Below are 25,731 nucleotides of genomic sequence, written 5' to 3'. Positions count from 1 at the left end.
GAGAAGACTTAATGCTCTTACCCCAACTATGAAAGGATGTTTAGGATAGAGGGATCTAGGGAATGGCCAGCAATACATCATGTTGCTGAACCAGAGAATAAAGCTTTTGCTATTCTAGAACAGTGTTTTTCTATTAACTAAAACTTATATTTATCATCTACAATAGTCATGTAATACACATGGCAGTATTAAGGTCATTTAAGGTAGTCATTTTCCTTGTGACATAACCTTTTTCTGTGTAGCAGAAACTGACACAGATTTAGGGAAGCAAGATCACTTTATGAGCCTTCTGACCAGTTTCCGTAACAAACCCAATACAGTTATTTTTAAATTAATTAATTAATTAGTTAATTATGCATTTTTAGGGTCATAAAGGGGCTAAAGGAGAAATTGGTGAACCTGGAAGACAAGGTCACAAGGTAAGGAAAATGAATATATAGTGGGTAAATTGTGATTAGGAGGAAGTGATTACTTTTATTACAAGAAATTATAGGGAATAATAAAGCATATTTTATCCTTCCTTTTCAAATGATGATTGACAAGTTTTCAGTAGATGCATTAATATTCTAAGTATAATATTCTAATGTTGTTCAATTGTAAAAAACAGTAACTCACCATACATTTCATTCTTTCCTGTGTTGCTACCCCTTGCTTTTCTTTTGAAATCAATCACACTCAGCTTTTTTCCTTGATGCTTTTGATAGTCAAACATTATTCAGCTAGTTTTCCCACTCCAGTAAACAAAATTTTATGACATGTGTAAAATTTTATGATGAGTGTTGCTGACACGAGCAAACAGGAAGTTGATAGCTTATGGCTTCTCATCTTAAGTTCTGAAATAATTTGTTTCTGACTTCATTTCAATAGAATTTAGATGTTGAGTAATATGGGAGTTAGTGATAGGACTTCTGTTATTGTCTGGATAGAAACATGGCATCCACAGCACAGCCTACATTGGGGCTGGCATGCCCTGCAGAAAAACCAACACAGAAATTTAAAGTAAGGTGACTTACTTGCTTTTTTTTAATCCACTAATGTCAATTGCCTTTAAGTGTCTAAGAATTTGACTTTCTGCTTAATAAAAGTTTTGTCCCTGTTAATTGTGTAATGTTTTACAAAGTCAAACTGTTCTTATTCATGCGGGTTTTCTAGACTTTGTAGACTATGTCCTTCTACACCTTAATGGGGTGGAGGCAGAAAATTAGTCTTTTTCTTTGGAGGAGCTGGAGAGGCAATTTATTAATATCATCAGGCATTAATATCCTTGAACTCTTTAGCTAAAATCAGTCTGTTGAGCAACCTCAGATAATCAGGATAAGTAAGCCCATTTTCTGTTCCTTATTACAGTTTGGTCATTTATTTTTAAAGTCTTTTATTGCTTAGGCACTGAGTAATTAAGGCATTTTATTTATCTGGAATGTAACAGCTGGGTTAATGTCAAATTGGAGCAAGAAAAAAAACTGAGTACTTCAGAAATTTTTCTGCATGCTCATTCCTCCATTAAATCTTAAAATTCACAACTAAAAAAATCCAACAATTATTTATTAAGTTCCTGCTGTGTGCCAGGGTTTATTCTAAGTGCCAGGGGCATAGAAATGAAAAAAAATATGTCCAACCACGGAGACTGGCTAAATTAAGTATGGCATGTCCATATAATAGAATATTATCTAACCACCAAAGAAAAGGCGTGTAAGAATATTACAGTGCACCAAAAGGTTTTCATGAGGTAACAATACATGTAGTAAAGCAGATATAGTAAACTTCTGTTATTTTTGATGCCATCCATACCTTCTTCCTTCTTTTGGTGGCCCCTTTTCTTTGTGGAATTTTTACAACCCTGTCCCATGGGCTTTGCGGATGGAGCTGTCAGTCAGAGTATTTTCCTCCTCTTCCCCAGAAACCAATAGTTTTGATACCTATACAAGTCAGTTATCCAGACTCTCAAATATGGCTTGGTTTTCAATGGGGAACCTGAAAACTGTTTTGGTGTGTGAGATAACTGGCCAACATTTTATTGGTAGGTGTTGAAAACTCCTTTAATTTATTTCACTTGTTTTGTCACTTACATCTCTCAGTGGGTGTCTTTAAAAACTTACATATAAAGATAGGATGACAATAACTCATTAAAGAATGAACCTTGAAAGGGTAATAGATGCACTGAACTGTAAACTTAAAGTGGATTCACAACTCTGCCTTGAATTTACAAATTAGTTAATAAAGATTTTAAAATTTGTTGATAAATATAGAAATGAATAGTCAAAAAATATTTCTGTAAAATGATAATAAATTGTTGTTCCTAAATTTGTCATTTAATGTCAGGGTTATTGATTAGTTGTGTGCTATTCATCTGCTGGTGAAATATTTAAATCAAGTGTATTAGTCCAAGGTTTATCAGGAATCTGTGGGAAAATATCTCAAACCTTGCTAATGGAAACTTACTGTGCACATATGAGTCACTGTTGTTTTGATAGGTAGAGAAATATAAGTAGCATTTAATTGTATGCATGTGTTGATTACCCACTCCAAGAGCTAATTCACTGGCTTTCCCATTGGGACAGCCTCTCCTCGCCATCAATTATATATTCTTATGAAATATAATCTGAATATAACTATGAGACTAAAACCACTATGTAATACCCTCATAATTCTCTCAAAAATCAAGTATAAATGATCTAGGCATAACTTAATTCTTTGTATTATATGTCCAAAGTTTCTATATTAATATTGCTATTCAATTTGCTATATTTCTGTGTGTATATGTGTGTGTGAAAATCTCTTTAAGGTATGGTCTGTAGAGCAAGAACATGGGTGAACTGAAACATGTAATAAAGAAACAACAGAAATTGATTTTTATCTAATATTATGTACATAATATTAAAAATGGAAAATTTTTCTCATGATTAATTTTACAATTTGAGATATCCATTACCACAGGAAATGTAGGGCAGTATACTTATTGTAAAAAATAAAACCTTTGTCAGAGGGAAAAGTAAATTTTTTCTCAGAGTCAATAAAGTAATCTTTCCATAAGAAACAGCAGTTGAATTTCTCTTCAGAATATACTAACATGTTAAAGTATATCAGAGGTTATAAGGTTAGTATCAAAAAGTCAAAACAATAATTAGTTAGAAAACAAAATGGAAGAAGATTCCATTGGCAATTGCTACCAAATAGTCAAGATACCTTAGAACAAACTTAAATATTCAAGACTAACATGAAGAAAAGAACAAAACTTTATTGATTGAAAGAAAAAGATTTGATTAAATAGATACACTCAGTTCTAAGATAGAAAGGCTCAATATTGTAAAGATTCTAATTCTTTCCATATTAATTTCTTTTTTTTTTTTAATTTTTTTTTCAACGTTTATTTATTTTTGGGACAGAGAGAGACAGAGCATGAACGGGGGAGGGGCAGAGAGAGAGGGAGACACAGAATCGGAAACAGGCTCCAGGCTCCGAGCCATCAGCCCAGAGCCCGACGCGGGGCTCGAACTCATGGACCGCGAGATCGTGACCTGGCTGAAGTCGGACGCTTAACCGACTGCGCCACCCAGGCGCCCCATTAATTTCTTAATTTAATGCAGCCCTAATACAAAGCAGGTAGTATTTTTGTGAAGATCTTCTGAATAATTCTAAAGTTCATCTGAAAGAGTAAGCATGTAGGAAAAACTGAAAAAGAGTTACTATCGATGAAAAATAAAGGTAAAGGAATTCTGAGATTAAAATGCATTATGAAATTGCAATAATTAAAATGTTGTGGTATTGGCAACATCATACAACAGATCAGAAAAGCAGAAAAAACAGATCAGAAAAAACAAGTGTATTTAACAATTTAGTATGTTAAGGAAGAATTTTCCAGCCTGTGGGGAGAGATATCTGTGCGGAGATATCCTTCAATAAATGATATTAGAGAAAGTGGCCAATTACCAGGAAAAAAGAAAATGACAGATTTCTATCTTATATTTTACATTAAACCAATTAAAGATTTCTATGTAAGAAATTAAACTATGAAACAACTAGAGGAAAAATACAGATGAATATTTATGTATTTTTGGGGTGGAGAAAGCTTTTCAATGGGTGACATCAAAGGTAGAAGCCATGAAAAGAAAGTGATTTAAATACTTTAAAAAAATGTATATGGCAGCAAAATTATAATAAGAAAAGTTTAAAATGAAAATCACAATTTGGGGTGCCTGGATGGCTTAGTCAGTTAAGTGTCTGACTCTTGATTTCGGCTCAGGTCATGATCTCACAGTTCGTGAGTTCGAGCCCCACGTTGGGCTTTGTGCTGACAGCACGGAGCCTGTTTCAGATTTTCTCTCTCCCTTTCTCTCTGCCCCTCCACTGCTCTCTCTCTCTAAATAAATAAATTAAAAAAAAAAAAGAAAATCACAATTAAATAATGTTGTAGTTTATGGAAAAGTTTGCATAGCATGATCATATTTTCCTAAAAATACACCCCCACACACACAATACACACTTGGAACATGAATGTATGCATATTCTCTCTCCGTCATTTCCTCTCCCACCCCCACCCTTTTTTAGAGAAGCATCTAAGATGTTACAGGTATTTATAGTTGAAAAGTGGGATTTGGGTGACTTCTCTGTATTTTCTGAATGTTACACAATTAATATGGATTATTCATATAAACTAATTTAAGAAAGTACAGTGGCATAACTCAGGGGATGCCAAATGAATTTAAAATGTGCTGAGTTACAACGAGCCTATATCTATCTATGCTCATTTGCTGCAATAACATTTGGAGTGCTTTCTGTTGTTTCTTAGGGTGAAGAAGGTGACCAGGGGGAACAGGGAGAAGTCGGAGCTCAAGGACCTCCAGTAAAGTATTGTTTAAAAATATTTAGGATATGCAAATACTCTTTTTTCATGACTTTTGGAATATTTCATGTTTAGCATTTGAATTAATAGTATTATATGAACATGGTATTCTGTATTTTTTCCACCAAGCCAGCACTGGGAATTTACCATTTTTTTTAAAGTAGGAAAGGATCCCCATTATACATTCAAGCACCATTTTAACAAAACAAAATGTACCTATAATTACATACATTTATTTACTAGATTTCAGGGCTAGGCTATCTGAAAGCAAATACTGAACACAAGAGGATGATATATGTCTTTCATGTTCTATGGTGCTATCGTATGATACGGAAAAATTCAGGTATGCTGAATCTGTAGCAGGTAGATCATCGACTGGATTTGATGTACCTTATGCCAGCATGCAATCATTATAATTAGAACATTCTTAATTCTTACATTCTTAATTGTAATCATGTTTTTTTTTTTTTAATAAAAAGTTGGTCCCTTGTGCTTTGGCAGATTGCTGCAATTAAATGCACAGTGAAGTAATCTGGGGCATTGACATACGTCAATTTAAAGTGTTTGGAACATCAAAATTTACATTACTTTTGTATATGAAAGTAGACTTGTTACACTTTTTTTCTTGTCAGGATGAGTAGTAACAATTATGGAAATAATAATTTCAATATTGATTGAGTTGCAGCTAGCCGCGGTCTTTACTATGTAAAGCACAGACTCAGGTCCTATTCTCAGAAACTAAAGAGTTAGGGAGGACAAACATGGGGCCACCACCCTTCCTTGCCCTGCTCTGCTATTCCCCAAACAACTGGCCATTTATGAAAGAGTTCAGGGAGTTGTGCAGATTAGTGCTTACCCAGAACTTAAGGAAATTCCAGCTAAAGGAATTAAGTCTGCACATTTGTAAGAAATGGCCTCTGCTTTTAAGCCACATAAGAACTTTAAGGAAACCTGGAGGAGTACAAGGGGCTTACTCCAGAAGCTTGTCTTCCCTGAGCCTTTGATAGGAGACAAGAAGGAGATGGACTTTATTTTACAGGAGGAAGATGGAAATAAGTAGTGTAAGAGACATATGTTTTTTGTTTTTTGTTTTGATCTGATGAAAATTTGGTGGGGAATTGGAGTTATTTTTAAAGCCATTCCCCCAAATCCTCAGAACAGGATTTTGCAAGCAGCATTTAAAAGTATTTTCATGGATTAAGGATATCTGTTGGGTGCTGCATGGCTCAAGCATGGGTGATATTGTTAGCACTTGCTGACCTTCTGGTGTTTGGGAGTGGGTTTGCCAAAATGTTTCTGTAAAACTCACAGATTTTCACTTTTTAAATGTACATCTATAAAGTAATGAACAGATTTTTTAAAAATATGCTCTTTGGAACATGTATACATGAGCTCTGCCCTTCAAAGTCATCACCTTGGGAGACAATACATGGCATTCTGATGTCACTGCCATTGGCTCAAATATTTTTGGAATTCATTTTGTGGAATTACCTTCAGAAAGAGCAGTTTTAATCTGAAATGGCCACATCTCAAGTGGTTTACATCCCAAGTGGTTATTCTAAGCTGGATCATGTTACATATTACATCTTACATGTTCTAGCAGGTCATTCCTAACTAGTCTGCATAGAATTTGTCACTTGTCTGGATGAAGGGTTGGCCACTGAAGTGCCCCGTTTTCTCTAAGTGAGAACACAAGAGAATGACTGGCCTGGAGCTACCTTATTATAGGCCAGTTATAGTGGACAGTTAGCAAATTGCTCAGAAGTGGCTTTTCCACTTTCCTGAAGGAGCATCTACCTCCTGCTTCTCCCAAGAGAACACCCAGGCCCACTCTTTACAGGATCCACTCCTGGGGCCCTGCTGCTGTGACCAGAGAATTGAGAGTGGTGGCATTTTAGTATTAGAAAAGATTCTGGAAATCACACTCATATCCTTACTTTTAGAATTACCCACTCCTTTGCCTGGGATGAGGTGAGATGGATTCTTACTGCCCCAAGATAAGAGTGCCTCTATCATGGAGATGGTATAACAAATAGTGACCCCTAGTGGTTAGTAAAGACTTTAGCTCCATTTACAGGTCATAAGCTTTTGTGGGCTAGTCTAGAAACCTAATTGCCTTTGATAGTATACACTGGTGGGGAAAAATTATTCCAAAGTTTAAAATCACAACCATCTTACATGTAACCAACTTACAAACCATTAAGGAGGTAGAAATGGCAGTGTATTCTCTACCTGAGTTAAAAGATAAATCTAATACATGACTGTAGTTCTCTTATGCAGTGATGTTTCTTTTTTGTCATCAGTAATTGCTCCAACTCCAGGTATGCATATGTCTTCAGAATTTTAAAATTCTTTTGCTATCAGAATAATTCTCCTTGGATTTTCTCTCTAAACTAGAAACATTTGTTTATATAATGTCACTGTTTCTTGTTACCTTTGGTTTATGTTAACATCCTTTTGGATCAGCTTTTGTGATGAGAGAAACAAACGTGTGCTTCAACTAAAGCAATTCACTGTTGTTTTTATATTTCCAGGGAGCTCAAGGATTAAGAGGCATCACTGGCATAGTTGGGGCCAAAGGGGAAAAAGTAAGATGATGATGATGATGATGATGATGATGATGATATGATAATCAAATGTGTAAATATTTGAATTTTTTGCCACTTAAAAATATCTTATTTTTAGCAACATTAAAAAAAATTTTAAGGTTTATTTCTGAGAGAGAGAGAGAGAGAGAGAGAGAGAGAGAGAAACCGGGGGAAGGGCAGAGAAAGAGGGAGACACAGAGTCTGAAGCAGGCTCCAGGCTCTGAGCTGTCAGTACAGAGCCTGATGCAGGGCTCGAACCCTCAAACCACAAGGTCATGACCTGAGCTGAAGTCTGACGCTTGACCGACTGAGCCACCCAGGTGCCCAAGCAACATCATTTTTTATTTTTTATTTGCTTTGTGGATGTTTAGTTAGGTTTTCACATTTCTGTTATAAACATAGATGATAGAAAAGAGTAGTACATATGATACTTATGTATTATATATTTTAAATTATCTCGAGTAAATAGAAGTAAGCAGGGCTGTTACATTTTATCTCTTTATCATTATCAATAGTTAATACTGATAGCACTGACACAATACCTGGAAATCAAAGCAAAGACAAGGAAGGAATGGAAGGAAGGGAGAGGTAAGAGAAGGCAGGATATCCCTAAGGACACTGGGGCCATCTGTGGCTCTCTGCTAGGTGGATTGCTGAGCTCTGCCTTCAACAGGAATCCTATACTTGTGGCTGGAGTTTTCGAATCTGTCCTTAGCCCAGTTGCAAAGACCAGATTCTCCTACCATTTCCATAGTAAGACACTGCGAGATGCTGGGGAGATTCAACAATAAGGACTTCAAATTTGTTATTTATTGGGAGAAACGAGTGAGTAGATAGCTAACTACAATGTATACAAGAGACCCATAAATTTGAGGGCAAGTGGTTTGAGGGAGTGAAGATGAAGGAGTGGTTACTCTTGATCAGGGAACTGGGAGGGCTCAGGGAGGAGATGGTGACATCAGAGGGATGCCAGACCTACCCGGAAGACATGCTCCTACTGGTGGAGGATGGGGCTAGGGAGGGCTTGGCTGAGTATCGTGAATGAAAACAATGGAAACTTGAACATTCATGCTGTGTCCAGAAATGTCTTTCTCACTGTGTGTGTATGTGAGTGTGTGTAGGGGTGTGTCTACCTTCTCTATCAGATTTTCAGAAAATGGTTACTACTTACAGAGTATGTTAGAAAAGCCACTTTGTGGGCTTGGAAAAAGAAAAGCACTTTGCCTACCACCACTTCTGACCCTCACCTCTTTCTCTTTAGAACCTCTAGAGCTAATTTGTGTCATTTCACACAGAAGCACAGGACTTTTATTAACCGCTAAGTGGGACTAACTTGCACATTGTAGGTGCTCAAAAAAATAAAACTAAATTTTTTAAAAGAAATGCATATTCTTGGAAATTGAAGGAATTATTTTGTGACTCTTTTTTTTTCAGCCTTGCTGTCCCTTTTGGGTATTCTCATTCTGCCTGTTTTACTCTTCCATTTCCTCTAGAATATTTCTTTTCTAAAAACACTGTATTTTAAAAAACATATTTCATATTTCTATATTCATGTTACCTTAAGTAATATTCTGTGTGTATCTCTTCTGTTATTAAGTAATACATCCCATTTGTTTTGAAGTTGCTGATACGTAGGCCTTCGCTTTTTCTGGGTTTAAATCATCTAAAATATGTGACCCCACACTTTGAAACCAATTACTGTTCTTGATATGCTCTTTATTTGAGGCATGTTTTTTACTTGGCATTTTTCAAAATTTCTCATTTCCTCTGAGTTCTGTCAAATTGCTTTCCATAAAAAAAAAAAAAAAAAGCAAGCTCTTCTCATGAACTCAGACCCCTGGCGTGGTTGCCTAGTAACAGCATTTTGGGTCTCAGCTTGTGCTGAACAGCAATAAGAGAGAGAGTGAGTGCATCACAGCCATTTCTATAATGCAAAGGCCGGGCTCCGCTCTCACCACGCAGGGTGAATGATGAATTCAAGGTCTTTTTCGGGTCTTCCAAATCTCTCCTTCCCTGGTGAACGTAGACTGCTTTCTGCTCTGTTCTAGTTTTTAGGGATCAAAGAATTTCAAGGCTTTGTGGTGCCTCTGCTTCGGTTGTGTCCTTTATTTGATTCTCTCTTTTCTGAACCTTCTATCAAAGGTTTTCTGACTCTTAATACTACAGATGCTGTCCACCTGGTTTTCTTGGGCTGACATCCATCCAATACTCTTTGGACTGTTTTCTATTTATTTTATCATCTCCTTACCTCAACCCTTTTCATTAGGAGATGGCCTGTGGACTCCAGTGGCCCTTCTGCCTTCTCATTCACTTAGCAGATGAGAAAAAGATTTAAAGAGGGTTGTATTTTATCATGTAGCCTATGCAGAAAGCACTAACCGCCCCCCCCTTTTTTGTTTTAAAATCAGTTTGATTCTTATAATTAAATAAGAAGGCGACATGTACAATATAACCAAGTCGGAATTGATTTCAAGACAATTACATTTCTAAAGCTGTGTAGTTTTTATGCCACCATCACTTGGTAGGGTGTTTGTTGTGAAGGAAGTAAATGAATTATTTCATATAAACTGAACCTAATGCCTATCCAGGATGGAAGAGGGCATACTCAAATCCTTATTACAATTCGTTCTTCTAAACCGCATGGCTGGACTTCTGATTCTGGATCTTGGTGGAAATCCAGTGTCACAGAATCCCACCCACAGCTGCAGCAGCAGCAGAGTCCATGCCAACTATTCTTTGGGTGGCTCCTTGGTCTTCACCGCTAACAAATTCCCATCAGAATGCTGAGAGGCCTGCAGGGTGAGTACCAAACCTCTTCAACAGGTTTGTCAAGTTCTCTAAACAGGTACCAGTGTTTTCAGTTCATGTCATCAATCAAGAATGGATACAGTGTTAACTTAAAATATCCAGAGTGGTATCATAAGTACCTTGGGTGGGATGAGAAGATGCAAACTAAGTGTTTTCATATCTGAGGTGTCTGATTAAACACTCACCACGGGTGCCTGGGTGGCTCAGTTGATTAAGCAGTCACGCAAGGTCATGATCTCACAGTCTGTGGCTTCAAGCCCTGCATTGGGCTCTGTGCTGACAACTCAGAGCCTGGAGCCTGCTTTGGATTCTCTGTCACCCTCTCTCTCTGCCCCTCCCCGCTGGCACTCTGTTTCTGTCTCTCTCTCAAAAATAAATAAACATTAAAAAAAAAATCCGTGGAGTTCACTGATGAATACAGTATATGTTGCAAACACAAAACCTCCTTTTTTATCTGGCTATTGAAGTTCTGTAGAAAGACTGATGTGGCCTTTAACATAAATGAGTAATCTTGAGGTGCCTGGGTGGCTCAGTCCGCTAAGTGTCTGACTTGATTTTCAGCTCAGGTCATGATCTCATAGTTAGTGGGATTGAGCCCTGCGTTGACAGTGTGGAGCCTACTTGGGATTCTCTCTCTCCCCCTGCTCTCTCTCTCTCTCTCTCTATCTCAAAATAAATAAATAAACATTTAAATGGCTGATCTTAATTTCATTTCTTTGTCTTTTTTTTTTTTTTTTTTTTTTGTAGGGTGCTCGGGGCTTAGATGGAGAACCTGGGCCTCAAGGTCTCCCTGGTGCACCTGTAAGTAGTTTTCCTTTTACAAGACCCAATGAAAGATTCTTTAGCAATGATCAGGCAAGATTATTTGCTCTGTGTGTGTGTGCATGTGCACGCATGTCTTCCACATGTGAATAATTAAAGTAGTAAAATGGGCAATAGTTTTATATTTATTTAAACAAATTTTAATCATGATGAGCATCACTTTCTTGGACAAAGAGAATGTTCTTTTGACTTGGTATGGATTTTTGTTTTTCTTATAGGTGAAGTCAAAATGTTGAGTTTTTACATTTGTTGTGTTTTCCTTTTGTTTTGGTTGCCAGGATGCTTAGAGTCACAGTAACCATCTGTTACTATATTTCAGTTGCTTGGATAATTCTTTTCCTTTTCTACGATTTCTGACCGCATTATTCTATATTTTGACTGTCACATGCACATGTGTCATTATTACGGGCTGCCTCACACCTTTTCTAGAAATAAATACAAAGCCGTCTATTAATAACCACTTTGATCACAGAAAAAGTAGAGAAGGTATAATTAAAAGAGAATCTCCAACTATCAAACTCCTATGGCCCAGTGGGAAAGACAGAATGTAACTATGTTGTACATTATAAGATCAAGCACTAGAATATGTGGTGGAGGTAATCCATGCAAGAGGATCTTAGAGGCAGGTTGACCTGGAAAGCCATTCTGGGGGGGATGGGCAGCAGAGTACAGGTGAGAAAGAACACTGTTGGTGGTGATGGGGGTATGTGTTGTCATAGGGGCTGTTACTGTCTGGCATTGGAAGTTTCTACTGAGAAGATGAAATTGAATAGATGAGGTAGGATCATATTATGGAGTGCTTTTAATGCCAATCTTAGCAGTTTGAACTGATATAGTAGCAATAGGAAGCCATTTGAGATTGTAGAGTGGTTATGCAATTCAACAAAAGCTGTATTTTAGGAAGACACATCCTCTATTACCGCCTATACCATAAATCAACATTAGCCAGATAATTTTGACAGGAACCCCTATCATTGCCTGGAGAATGAAATAATATGGAGACAAGATTGGCAACTGATCCAAACCTCAACTCAGCAAGATAGTCAATGCATTTAGCTGATATGTAGACATAGTTACTGATGTCAAGGTTATCTGCAGCATGGATCTTAATTTTATTATACCTATACATCCAAAGAACACAGAAGCTGTATGCATTTAAAATGAAATCAAAAGACACGTAAGTCTCAGTTATCCCCATGGCAATATAAATTTTTAAGACAATGTAATTTTATAAAAAGATTTCTCGAGGGGCGCCTGAGTGGCTCAGTTGGTTAAGTGTCCGACTTCGGCTCAGGTCATGATCTCATGGTACGTGAGTTTGAACCTCGCATCAGGCTGTGTGCTGACAGCTCAGAGCCTGTTTTAGACTCTGTATCCCCCCCTCCACCCCCATCCCTCCCTGGCTCACACTGTCTCTTTCTCAAATAAACATTAAAAAAATTATAAAAAATAAAAAAGATTTCTTGAGCTAGGCATCCAAGTCAGAGCAAAGGTTGAAAGAGCAGTAGTAAGGTAATGTGGATGGAGTTTTATAATTTCAAAAGTCTATCAATAAGTGACTTCTGCTTGTATTAACAACATTTTATTTTCATACAGGGTGATCAAGGACAGCGAGGACCTCCAGGAGAAACAGGTCCCAAGGGAGATAGAGTGAGTTCAAATTAGTGTTAACCACTGTAAACATGGTGCTTTTTGGTGTCCTCTGATTCTGCTTACCTCTTTGATGTGTCCTAAGTATTGTGATAAATGAGCATGTCTTGTCTATCCTTGCCTTTCTGCCCTGCAGGGACCTCAAGGTTCTAGAGGAATTCCTGGTGTCCCTGGGTCCAAAGGAGACACGGTATGTCCTGAGCCACAGTTATCAAGCACATTTTTCAAAGTGATTATTAACTTGTAATAAAACTTTAGAAAATAATGAAGGGAAGAAGGCTGTGACTATTTCTGAGAGACAGCCTGTTTCTCTGTGTGTCTGTAGGGCTTGCCAGGTGTGGATGGCCGTGATGGGATACCTGGAATGCCTGGAACAAAGGTAGCTGTGTGGCCCTGGCCAACCAAGCACAGCATTTCCATTACTACATTACTGGGAAATGTGTTTAGCTGGCTTTGGCTTTTCTCCTCCTTTTAATTTTTAAATCAAGTGTCAACTGAAAATACTATTAGAATAGTATGTTTCTTTACTTGGTTTTAGGAACTCAGTAAAATTGCCCTGTTAATGAAAGTCGCTGAAAGAAACTGTGTATTTTGATTAAATTTATGTCCTAAGTCCATCGTCCTCCTCCCCCCTCCCTGAACTGGATCATATTATAAAAGTGCATGTAAGGTCAGATGTAGAGATTATCCTTCTACTTAGAAGGTCTGTGTCCTTTCCTTTCTTGAAAGAAATTAAGCAGTTCATACAAGTCCAATGATGCATACAAACTTCTTTTTTCAGGGTGAACCAGGGAAACCTGGGCCTCCTGGTGATGCAGGATTGCAAGGGTTACCTGTAAGTATTTGAGTCTTTAAATGTTTATTGGTTTGGGTACACATTTTGAAAATATGAATTTTAGGGAGAAATAATTTGATAAGTTCTGGGGAACATATATGATACTTTAATTTTATATTTTTACAGTTTTACATTTTCTACTTTTTTCTGAATAACTAGCTATTTCTCTAATAACTATACTAAGCTTTAATTTTATCTTCTATCTTTAGTTCACTCAATTTGTCTTATTTCACTAACCCTGAGCTATGGGCCAGGGTCATATACTTCCTCCTACTTTTAACCAGTTCTGAAGTTCTTGTTAGCAGAGTTGAGCCATAAGAGGGTTGAGAGTATGTTCATAGGACAATGTGAGATATAAGATACCATTTTTTTTTGATGTGTGGTATTTTGAATTATTCAAATTGGTGTTTCCCTGCATTAATGTGGCTGGAGGCTAATGTGGATTATACAGATGTATTCTTGGAGACACATGTTTCAAGGTTACAAAGGGATACTTGGTGATTTGAGGACTGGCCACAATTTATTATGATATCTGTCTGACATTTCAAAATAACCAGTGAGAGAACATTAGGACTCCCAATAGTACCAAATTTCAGTTAGAGCCAGCATTCTCCTGCCATTTTTTTTCCTACTTAAACGTTAGCGATTCAGTAGGTAGGTCCTTGTTTTGTTATTCTGTACCTCAAATCATGCTGGTAGTAGAAGTTCCCATTGACCTGAAAATAGTACTGGATTATAATTTGGAAATTCATGCTTGAAAAATAACTTTAGTTTAGAGGCAGGATTTGCCTAAGGGTGTTCAGACTTAACAAGCCAGATACAGTGAAGCAATTCCTTCTAAACTGTTCAGAATTTGGGAACTAGGGAGAAGCTCCCTCACATTAAAGCTTTGCTGCTGTCACGATCCCCTTGGCCCCTCGGCATGAAGTGAGCACGGCACCTGCAGATAGATTCTCAGGTGAAGTGATTCAACCCGTGTTCTGTATGCGCTCTTTCAGGGTGTACCTGGGATCCCTGGAGCAAAGGGTGTTGCTGGTGAAAAGGTAAAAGATTAAACCTTTTTAATTAGTACTTTTCTCTATTTCTTTATTCTTTCGTTAGTGTGTTTTATTTATCGTTTTTAGTATTTCCAGCCTGACTTATTTTTGACTCTAAGGAGAAATGAAAAAGGCTTTATGGCTTCAAATGCTATTCTCTTTCCTAGCTGCAAACAGAATACTTTGACAAAGTGTTGCTGATTAGACTTCCTTCCTGAAAGTGTCATCCTTTGCCAGTAGAAAACAGAGAAAGTGTTACTGTTCTTTACCACTTAAAATAAGGAAATTGTTACTAAGCCATAGAAATTATATCACAATTAAAAACAACAGGTGAAAGAAAAATTAAAGGGAGAAGACATAGCTTTGAATAAAATAGATAAAATGTGAATAATGTAGAATTTGGTCACTACCAGGTTATATGGCTACAGCTCTCTAATTATAGGGGTCCACAGCATCTTTAAAGAGCAGAGATGTTCCCTAATAAGTAGACTGTGAGAGACTGATGGTGCAGATGACATCCCAGACATGTGCTTTCCCTGGAGCTTGCTGGCAGGGTTTTTCTCAATGGCACATCCTCTTACTCCTCATGTTCACAGGATTCTTTTTAATTTTAATAGTGTCAGTGTCAGGTAAAAGGGCTCAAAGAAAGGTATTGGAGACAGAAGTGGTAAAGGAAAGACACATATAATTAATATTGTGAAGAAAGAAAACTTTTCTCATATTCTTGTCTGGCTAATGACCTTCATTTTTTTGACATTTGACCTTCACTTTTGGACTTTTTGACACCTTTACTATACTTGTGGGAATAACAGAACATTATCCTGAATCTGAAAAACTTTTTAATGTATCCACTAAGAAAGAGATTCTACATCTTCCCAAATTCTCAATGTGAAATTGGGAAATTAATGCTATTTAGGTGTCAGAAATGCCTGGTCTGGCCTAGACAGGTTGATGATATGCTTACTTGCTGTCTGAATTACTCTGAATGTTGCTCTTTACCTTTAGGGTAACACAGGTGCTCCAGGGAAGCCTGGTCAGTTGGGGAATTCAGGCAAACCGGTAAGATGCCATGAGTTACCTTTCCTTATATTATAACCTGTTGCAATCAGTGAGCAAAGAATTAGGGAGTGTTAACTTTTTCTTTCCTTGCCTTCCTCATAATAGGGCCAACAGGGGCCTCCAGGAGAAGTGGGACCCCGAGGACCCCGAGGGCTTCCTGTGAGTACTCCTTTTCTGTAGAACCTTCCAAGGTGCCTTCTCAGGGTTTTGCTGGGTGTTCTTCCAATCATTTGTTCATTTATCCATGAATGCCTTCTGGTGTTTGAGCATGTCCTAGCCGAGAGAGACAATGGAATGGGCATGCTATTCATGTATACACATGCTTTTTTTAAATTCAGAAAGTGGAAATAAAACTTTAAAAATGTTTAAAATATGTTTAAAAAGCATGATGACCCTTTTTGCTCTCATCTCATGTTGAGGGAAATATTTTAGTGTGGTTAAAGAACAATAGTACTGAGACATAATTCATGTACTATATAATCCACCCATTTAAAGTATACAATTTATTGATTTTTAGCATATCTGTGGAATTATGCAACCATTACCACAGTCCATTTTCAACATTTTCGTCATCCAAAAAAGAAACTCTGTGTCCACTTGCAGTCACTCAACACTTCCTCCCAATCTTCTCAGCCCTACTCAACCACGAATCCACTTTCTGTCTCTGTAGATTTACCTGTTCTGAAAATATCATATAAATGGTATCATACAATTATGTGGGTTTTTCAGTGATTGGCTTCTTTCAACATGTTTCAAGTCTTAGCTATGCTGTAGCATGTATCCGTACTTCGTTCCTTTTAATTGGTGAATAATTTCAGTTGCATGGATATACCAAATTTCATTCATTCTTTCATCCACTGATGGACATTTGGGTTATTTCTGCTTTTTGGCCATTATAAATGATGCTACTATGAAAATTTTTCTATGAGTTTTTGTGTGGTCACATGTTTTTCTCTTGAGTACAATACCTAGAAGTAGAATTTCTAGGTCATGTGAGAACTATATTTAGGTTTTTGAGAAACTGCCAGACATTTTTTAGTGTGAGTTTGTAAATGTGCCTATTTTGCATCAAATATAGCAACGTAGATTTTCCCTTTAACCCTTAGAGAGAAACTGATTAGGAAATTAAACGTTAATGTGAACTTTAAAAAATTCTCTCTGGCCTTCAGTATAAAGTTCTTGTTTTCAAAATCTGCTGAGTATCAAAAAGAATTCCAAGTGAGAACACAGAATTATTTCTAAATATTGTTGTTACTTCTTTTAAAGCATTCCATGAGCATGCTGAATAAGGATTTTCATGTTTGAGGGAAGTGAAATATTCCAGGTGTCTTGTGACATGAGAGGGGAATTTTTCCATTTCTCATGGATGTTTGTCAACTGACCTCTACCAGGTGGTTTCCAAAAGTTTCTCTGCAGCCAAAGAAACTAGCTATTGCCCCTCATTATGCTCCTCGCTCCCTCGCTGCTCACTTATCCTTTTCTTCTCTCTTGCTTGAAGCCTGCAAATTTCTAATTAAAATACTTTCCTTAAATTGACTGCCAAAGCAATGAGTTTGTAGCTAGATCACATTCCTAAAACAACGAAGATTCTCCATGACTGGTCCAGAAAGATTTAAAAGTGTGGGAAAGGGGCACTGAAACTTTGAGAATGTTGGCTATTAAGTCTAGTGTTCACTTTGTAGAGCAGAAAACAGTAAAGGTGAAGGAGCACCTGCTGTGTGTGAGGACCACACACTGAAGCACAAAATGTGACACAGTAGAGAGGGGTTGGCCCATCATCAGTTAAGTGCCATGGGATATATCGAGAACCAGAGGCAGAACTGCGGAAGGAGATGGGGTGGGAGTGTTTACTTCTTTTATGTGAGGGCAGGCAGATCTGTTATGCCTATATCTGTTCTGCCTATGTTTCAACCTGATTCAGGTTTTGATTTTTGCGTTTCTGTAAATGTCTAGGTTCTCATTGCAGCTCAAAGCTTTGGTGTTTTTCTTCGGTCATGATTCCTATCTCTACTAGGACCCGCTGATTCTACCACCTCCTTTTGAAGGTCTCTTACATTTGACTCTTCTTTTCTAAGCCGACTTTCACTGTCCTGGCTCAGATCATTAGCTGCTGCTTGGATTATCCGTTGTCTCCTGATTTGCCTCCCCAGCTTGTCTATCCTTCCTCTACCAGTGTTTCCCAACAGGTACTCCTGGCATCTTGGTTGGGATAATTCTGTGTTCCCCAGGACCTTACCCTAGAACTCCAGTAGTGTTCCCATGGCCATGGTGACACACAAAAGTATCAGGCACCATTTCAGAGGCCTGGGGACTGGCTGTGACCCCAGCTGTGCAGACTGCCATCCTGGTCTTTTTGAAGTATGCCTTCTGTCATCACTTCTCTTCTTTATTTACAAATCTTCCATGGATCTCCACTGGCAATTAAAGAAAGTACCAAATCTTAAACTGTTGGTTTACCCTCTAGTTTTATGTTCCACTTCTGCCTTGCTCAGAGCCAGCCTGTGTTCAAGTCAAGCTGGACTCCATGCTAATTTCCAAATAGTCTCTGTACTTCTCAGCCTGCCTTTCTTTTCTTATGCTCTGCACTTAGATGGCTTTCTTCTCAATGTCTCATGTGTCTTCTTAGATGTGATTAAAATGTTAATTCTACAATGAAACCATCTCTGATTATGTCCCATCCTCCAGATAGAAGTGCTCTCTCCTTATTCTGAACCCTACAACCCTGGGCCCCTGAAAACTTTTTTAAATTAATTAATTTTATTTATTGTTTTAGATTTTATTTAAATCCAAGTTAGTTAACATATAGTGTAATAATGGTTTCAGGAATAGAATTTAGTGATTCATCACTTACATATGAACCCAGTGCTCATCCCAACAAGTGTCCTCCCTAATACCCATCACCTATTTTGCCCTCCCCCACCCACCTGCCTTCCAGCAACCCTCAGTTTGTTCTCTGTATTTAAGAGTCTCTTATGGTGTGCCTCCCTTTTTGCCCCTTGCTGTGGAAACAGCGGGGATGCAGGGACACCTGTGATCTGCCTTTGTGGTCCCTACATCTCTTTACTCAGGGCCTGTTGCAAGGTGGTGCTTAATAAATATTTCTTAAAATGAACTGAATTGGAGGTATAATAAATCTTGCTATGCTGCTTATGTTGGTAATAACTGACTTCTCACCTACTATAAATTTTATAGAAAAGTGTCACGAGAGGTTCTAAGTATTAGAGTTTTGGAGCAGAGTTTTAACATCAAATCTACTTAGTGAAGGATACGTTTATTCTTTCATTTTACATCATTAAATTTAGTTTCATAGATAAAGGTTCACACATTTTCAACTATTCCTCACAAGTTTTAGCAGTTTTTCCTGAAAATGTCAAATTGAAAAGCTGAGTAGAAGGAATGAAAACCTACTTCTAATGTGTCCTACTAATGGACCAGGCTAATTGGAGCATGTCTTTGAAATTAAGTGGTGTTCCCCTTTCCAAACCATTGTTCTAACAGCTTTAGCCAATGCCACAGCAAGATATATGGGAGGGTTTTTTTGTCACCGCCAGTGATGACATATGAGCACATATCTTTACCACTTGGATCGTGCTTCTGGCTTTCTGAGTCACACTCTACTGCTTTTCACTTGGATCTGGGTGACTCCTGGTTTACAGCAGGCTTATGGCTGGGGCCTCGGATCCAGTGGCTCCTGGTCCATTTCAGTCTTTCAGGCTTCCCGGAACTCGCCAGGGCTTTTGTTGAGAGAGTTGTGTTTGCTCTGCTCTCATGATTCTGACTGGGATGAGCGAGCGCCATTCGATCTGCTTCCAGTTTTCTGAAGATTATACACTCCTGGAGTACAGAAGCCTCTCTCATTTCTCTTGAAGTTCTACCCCCACCTATCGTCAACAGCTCTGGGCACAGAGGTCCCCATATGGTGTGTTGTCGAATGGTCGAAACTGCCTTCCTGTGCCACCCAGGCCATGGAATATTATCCCTGTCAATAATTTGTGAAGCAGCTGTGGTGGTTATAGATTTTGATCTGCCTCCATGTGTGCAAGAATATTTAAACCTACACCAGAGAGAAATAAAACTATACAATGCTGTAAAATTGAATAGATTTTTAAAATATCTTTGTGGCAAACCTAAAAATTACCATTGCACTAGGACTAATATCATCTTCTAATATTAATACGAAAATGGTTTTGTAAAAGCAACAATCTGTAGAAATCATAATTGATCTTCTGGGTTAATCAGCATCCTTTTTCCCAGAGAGAGGCACTTAAGTATATACTCCAGACTAAGTATAATGATTTATAATTTCTCACTTCCAAAATTAGCATAGTACTAAGAATAATGTTCATTCTTCATCTAGTTAGCATTTTCGGTAATCAGGCAAATGCAACCACCATCACAATCTAGGGGACAATGGAATAAAATCCAAAATTTTTTTTTTTGCAAAATAAGTATGATAACATCAGTATAATGAAATAGATTTTTCCATGATATTTTAAAAGTCTCGTAGCTCTATTTTAAAAGGGAGAGTTCCAAGTAGAATAATTTGTCTGTATTTATTGAAATTAGTTTTACAAAACAGCTCCCAGTATTTATTTATAAAGAAGGCGCCTTCTCGGTGGTTAATGGTCTTGATAGAAACTAGAGAAATGAAGATTGCAGACTTTTTTTTTTTTTCCAAGAGCAACTTTTACACTCAAAGAAATGGGAGATTTGAACGCAAAGAACAATTTAATTAAACATTTGATTAAAAAACATAATTTTGACTGATTTCTTTAGGCCTTGGGTAAAATCTTGGATAAAAACAGTAACTAATGTTTACAGTGCTTACTATGAGCCAGACACTGTTCTAAGTGCTTTATGTATCTATTCAATCCTCTCAAAAACCCTATGAGATAGGTACCGCTTTTATCCCCACTTCATAGGTAAGGAAACCGAGGCACCGAGAGGTGAAGTTACGGGCCTGGAGTTGGCTGATGCACAGCGGGGCCAGGACCTGGCAGTGGGGCTCAGTGCCTGTGGCCTCATCTCCAGTACCTTGCCAGCTCTAGTCAAGGCTCTGCATGATGGTTTTCATTTGAAGTTAGCTTGCCAGATTCTAATGGTCCAAGGCATATTTAGCAAATTTAAAATGTTGGTGTTTTTTTTTTTTTTTTTTAAATTTTTTTTTTTTCAATGTTTATTTATTTTTGGGACAGAGAGAGACAGAGCATGAACGGGGGAGGGGCAGAGTGAGAGGGAGACACAGAATCGGAAACAGGCTCCAGGCTCCGAGCCATCAGCCCGGAGCCTGACGCGGGGCTCGAACTCGCGGACCGCGAGATCGTGACCTGGCTGAAGTCGGACGCTTAACCGACTGCGCCACCCAGGCGCCCCTAAAATGTTGGTGTTTATGGAATTTTCATAATGAGCATTCAACAAAAGCTTACATAAAGCTGGTGAAGACAAACAAATATGACATGAATCCACACAGATTCCTGGGTCTTACCTCAGAGCTACAAAATAAGAATATATGGGAGCAAGGAGGAGGGAAGCAGAAGGAGGAGCAGGGAGATGGAGTGGTGGAAGATGTCTGGTGAAATATAGTTCTTTTAGTGTTTATTTAGTTTAAGACAGAAAGAGAGAGAGCGTGTGTGTATGTGAGCATGGGGAAGGGGCAGAGAGAGAGGGAGAGAGAGAGAGACAGAGACAGAGAGAGGGAGAGAGAGAATCCCAAGCAGGCTCTATGCTATCAGTGCAGAGCCTGATGCAGGGCTCAATCCCATGAATTGTTAGATCATGAACTGAGCCGAAATCAAGAGTCAGACACTCGACCGACTAAGCCACCCAGGCACCCCAAGGGAACTATATTTCTAAAACACTCTTTGGAGGATTCTAATGCACAGCCATAGTTGGGAATCACTGGTAGAGGGTCTGCATCTTTTTTAAAGCATTGATTGGCTTCTTAAATAGGGAGGAGTTGGCAGATGTGTCTGAACATATTGGAGATATATATGGTGGCACTGAGCATCCAAGAGAAAAATAAAGCCTTTTAATGTTCCTCATTTTTTTTTTAATGGTAGGGTTCTGCCTTTTTTTCTGGTCCCTTACAATTTTTTTTTGTTACAAATCAGAACTCTTGTTGTCACAGGGTTTGTAAATATTAGCCACTGGGCAGAAAAGCCATATTCCTACCAGTCTCCCTTGACCTCATCTGAGAATATGGTAATCACCACAGCTTTTGAAAAACAGGAGGTTTACATGTATTTAGCACACCTGTGGTTCCAAGGTCATGGTTAATTGCTCCCTACAACATGTGTTTAATCTATGTTTTTAAAGATTACTATTTATATCTTGAATACTCATGTTCATCTTACTCACAGGTGAAATTCTAGAACTTAGAAAATGTTTTTAGAATACATAGAAATCCTAAGAATGGCCATCAGAAAATCTTGTCCTAACACTCTATTTGTAACTGCTTGGTCATTGTTGTGAAAATAAACATCACCTTTGTCAAACTTGAGATGATTTCTATAGAAATACCTATGTTTCAAATGGCCAAGAACCTGCATGGCTCAGTCAGTTAAGTGTTCATGCTCTCTTTCTCTCAAAATAAAATAAATAAAATTAATCTCTGAAAAAAATAATATGGCCAAGAATTTAAAGGGTGGAAGAGAAATAAAAATGAGTAACACATGCTGAAAAATGCTTATAATTTTACTGATCCTCTAGTCCTACTCTAGTCCTCTGGGTGTGCTGGGCTCGTGGGTATAGAAGTTCAGCAAAACAGACTGTCTACACTGGGGTTCTGAGCCATTCATATGTGTTGCCAAGGTCCTGCCAGCAGCTGGAAAACACTTACGAATTGACTAATAAGAGCTCCTGAAAGACAGAAAAAATAAGATACCAGCAGAGAAAAATCTTTGTCTTTGACTGGAAAAATAATCCCTACAAGAAAGAAATGAAAAGTTATACAATCCTCTATTTTAACTTAGCCCTTTGGTTTGTGAAAGAGAAAAAAAGTACATCAATCATCTTTATTTTGGCATAATGGTTCACTTATTTAGAAGTGAATACTTGAGTTTGTGTCAAGAACTGCTTTCCTCTTCTGATATCATTAATTAGTTTTCCCACTGATGACTATTAATTATTCTGTGAATTAAAGTCATGTTAGCCCAATGACATTTAGGATCTTAATCATGATGCAGTTCAGAAATTATTGAAAATGCCAGCAGAACTGACATACTGAAGAAAATCTGTCTTGAACTTTCAAGTGCTGGGCTAAATTAACGGGATGGAATCCAGTCTTTATATTTATATTTATATTTATATTTATATTTATATTTATATTTATAGATGGATAGAATCTATCACAGTGGCTGGTTTCTTACATCTTTCCAGTGCCCATCCTCAAAGGACGCTGCCTCAGGCTTCTAAGCTGCTCACAAGGGTTAAGGGCTAATGTACCATACAAACTTATATACTAGACAAGCTGCTTATATAAACATTTTTTATAAAGTATTTAAGAGCTTTTCATTTAAATCACCTGTAATTCATTTGAAACGACTGCCACTTAATTATAGCTCCAAGCTAGAGACCTGTAATTTAGCAAACATTTCTTAATCCTTTAAAAAAAAAACTGGAAATTCAGAATGATGATAGATCTTGACACTTAGTTCAAATTATAGATAAATGAATAGTATATGGGCCAGATCAGGATCATCTTAGCAGAAGCATTTATATATATCAAAGGGGCATCTGGGTGGCTCAGTTGGTTAAGCATCCAACTTTGGCTCAGGTCATGATCTCCCGGTTGGTAAGTTTGAGCCCTGAATGTGGCTTTCTGCTGTCATCCTCTGCGCACCCCCTGCCCCTCCCCTGCTTGCACTCTCTCTCTCTCAAAAATAAAAAAACATTAAAAAATATATAAATATCAAAAATTAATATGAAGTTTTTGTGTCATTTTAAAGTAAAATGAAGTCAAAAGACTACTTTCATTTTTATTTATACCGCCCAGGAAATGTGATTATTTATCCAATAGCCTTGTGTTCAGTTTAGTTGAATATGTGTTCAAAATAAACGTTTATCAGACTGCATAAAACCGTATGAGGTTCTTGGGGAAAGAAATTGAGGAATTCATGTCTCCTTTTCTCAAAAGGCTTAGAGTTTCAAATAAAAAATTGAAGTTGGCTCAGAAAATGAAATGTTGCTTTTGGTGCATTTTCATTATAAATTGTACTTTCCAAAGTTTATTTAATCTTTTAAGATATGTTTAGAACGAGAATGTGTAGAACAAAGAATTTTGTATGTCAGAAACTTTGTAAATTTCTATTATCTCTTTTTGAAGTTGCATTAGTAACTTAAAGATAAACATCCCTGTCCTGTTTCTCTTTTTTCACTCTTTTGCGGTTCAAGATCTTTTACCAGATGCTGCATTAAAATGTACCGTAGACCTGAAATTTACTCTGTGTTTAGGCATTCTGCGGAATTCAAAATTAATATACCTATACCTCAAGGGCACATAATCTAAATGAGAGGATAAAACATATACACAAATAGCCATAATATAAGTTATAGTATGACTTAGATGCTGAAAATTACTAATTGTCATTTCACATGGTTGTATCAGACATCATTTTTATCTAATGGTTTGTAATCACAATGAACAGTTAACACATCCACTGAAGGATGAATAGTGGGGAGGCTGTGGGCATTTTATGTAACAACGTTGAACTTGGGGAGAATACTTTGATGACTTTTATATTTAAACAAAAACCTAAGCAGAATGTTATTTTATTGACATAGTAATTAAGCATTTGAGTTCTGGCAAACTGTCCAGTTGACAGTCATGTTTGTGTTTTTCCAGGGCAGCAGAGGTGAAATAGGACCAGTGGGACCCCCAGGACCACCAGGTAAACTGGTGAGTAGTATTTCCAGTCTCCCGCAGTTTATACGCTTCATACAAAACATGGTCAACTTGTAAAAATAAGCAAGGAGAGAAAAACAATGTGCAAAGAGTGATTTAATCATCCTTGCTTGATTTCTACTGTGCTGTGAATGTGTGAAAATGTAAATGCGGAATTTCACATTATATCTAGGATACCCCCAGAGGGTGTTTGAATCAGTGTGGATTGTAGCATACATTTTGAAACGAGGAGAGACACGAAGTGCTACATTTGGCCTCTGGTTGTTCTTGAAATTGAAGAGAAGTGTGTGAATGCTGCCTTTGACTTCTCCAGTAGGCTTGTTTACACAGCCAGAGAAGCACTACCATTGCACGGGCTCCACTGAAAGAGCCCACTGTTGGGGGTGGGGAGGGCGCAAACCCGGGAACTGAGGACCTCAGAGGTGGGACAGAGCGGGTGGAGGGACTCGCCTATTTCTTCCTTAGACTGTGGGAGAGAGGCAGATTTGAGGAGCAGAGTTATAGCAACCACAGCACATTTATTTTAGACAGGAGTCAACACACCCGAGGTTGTGTCTGCCTTGCATGCTTGCGGTGTTGCAGTAACACTGATTTGGGAGATTCTGTGTTTGTTTTTCAGGGTTCTCTGGGTAGTCCTGGCCTCCCTGGCTTGCCTGGCCCCCCTGGACTTCCTGGAATGAAAGGTGACAGGGTAAGCCAGCCCTCCAAAAAGTTCCTTATGTTTTGATTTTTACTATGAGAAACGAAGCTGTGTGTTTGGCGCAGTGGAGATTTTTATAGCAATGATCATAGACAGTGATCAAGAAAGGCATCCTAAATTACTGAGAGTTGGGATCAAGAAGCAAAAGAAATCTAAGATAATAATTTCTCAGAAGGAAAAAATGAAAGTTGAGAAAAGTAAAAATTTCAGTTGTAATCATACTTCCTGTTTAGTTTTAAATTTACATTCCTACCAGTCAGGTTTATGTGGGCATGAACAGAGAACACCCCAAGTTTTCAGCTTTTGGACAACTGTCAGTTTCTCCAGGTCTCACCTGACAGTTGTTAGGTTGTGAGGAGAGGAGCAAGACCTCGTCTGTCACATCATTCATATGTGTCCTTGTCTGCCAGCCTGATATGGGAAGTTGGTTCATTTGAAATTATGTAGTTGAATTATCTCCAAATACTGAAAAAGTATTATATTTTATTCA

At 37.8% G+C, this 25,731-nt stretch overlaps 1 protein-coding gene across 1 annotated transcript in view; it reads left to right on the top strand.

Moving 5' to 3' along the window:
* COL9A1 (collagen type IX alpha 1 chain) overlaps nt 1–25,731 on the top strand; it is an 88,210-nt gene that overhangs the window by 38,106 nt on the left and 24,373 nt on the right. The window contains exons 18-30 of the mRNA XM_030314570.1: nt 366–419; nt 4,787–4,840; nt 7,375–7,428; nt 10,984–11,037; nt 12,655–12,708; nt 12,845–12,898; nt 13,034–13,087; nt 13,490–13,543; nt 14,542–14,586; nt 15,586–15,639; nt 15,745–15,798; nt 24,482–24,535; nt 25,161–25,232. Coding sequence (XP_030170430.1) covers nt 366–419; nt 4,787–4,840; nt 7,375–7,428; nt 10,984–11,037; nt 12,655–12,708; nt 12,845–12,898; nt 13,034–13,087; nt 13,490–13,543; nt 14,542–14,586; nt 15,586–15,639; nt 15,745–15,798; nt 24,482–24,535; nt 25,161–25,232 — 711 coding nt within the window. The remainder of the gene's footprint in view (nt 1–365; nt 420–4,786; nt 4,841–7,374; nt 7,429–10,983; nt 11,038–12,654; nt 12,709–12,844; nt 12,899–13,033; nt 13,088–13,489; nt 13,544–14,541; nt 14,587–15,585; nt 15,640–15,744; nt 15,799–24,481; nt 24,536–25,160; nt 25,233–25,731) is intronic.

Source organism: Lynx canadensis, chromosome B2 (assembly GCF_007474595.2).
Source record: "Lynx canadensis isolate LIC74 chromosome B2, mLynCan4.pri.v2, whole genome shotgun sequence".
Classification (NCBI taxonomy): domain Eukaryota; kingdom Metazoa; phylum Chordata; class Mammalia; order Carnivora; family Felidae; genus Lynx; species Lynx canadensis.
The sequence above is the reverse complement of the archived record's forward strand: the minus strand, read 5'-3'. Positions and strand labels throughout refer to the sequence as shown.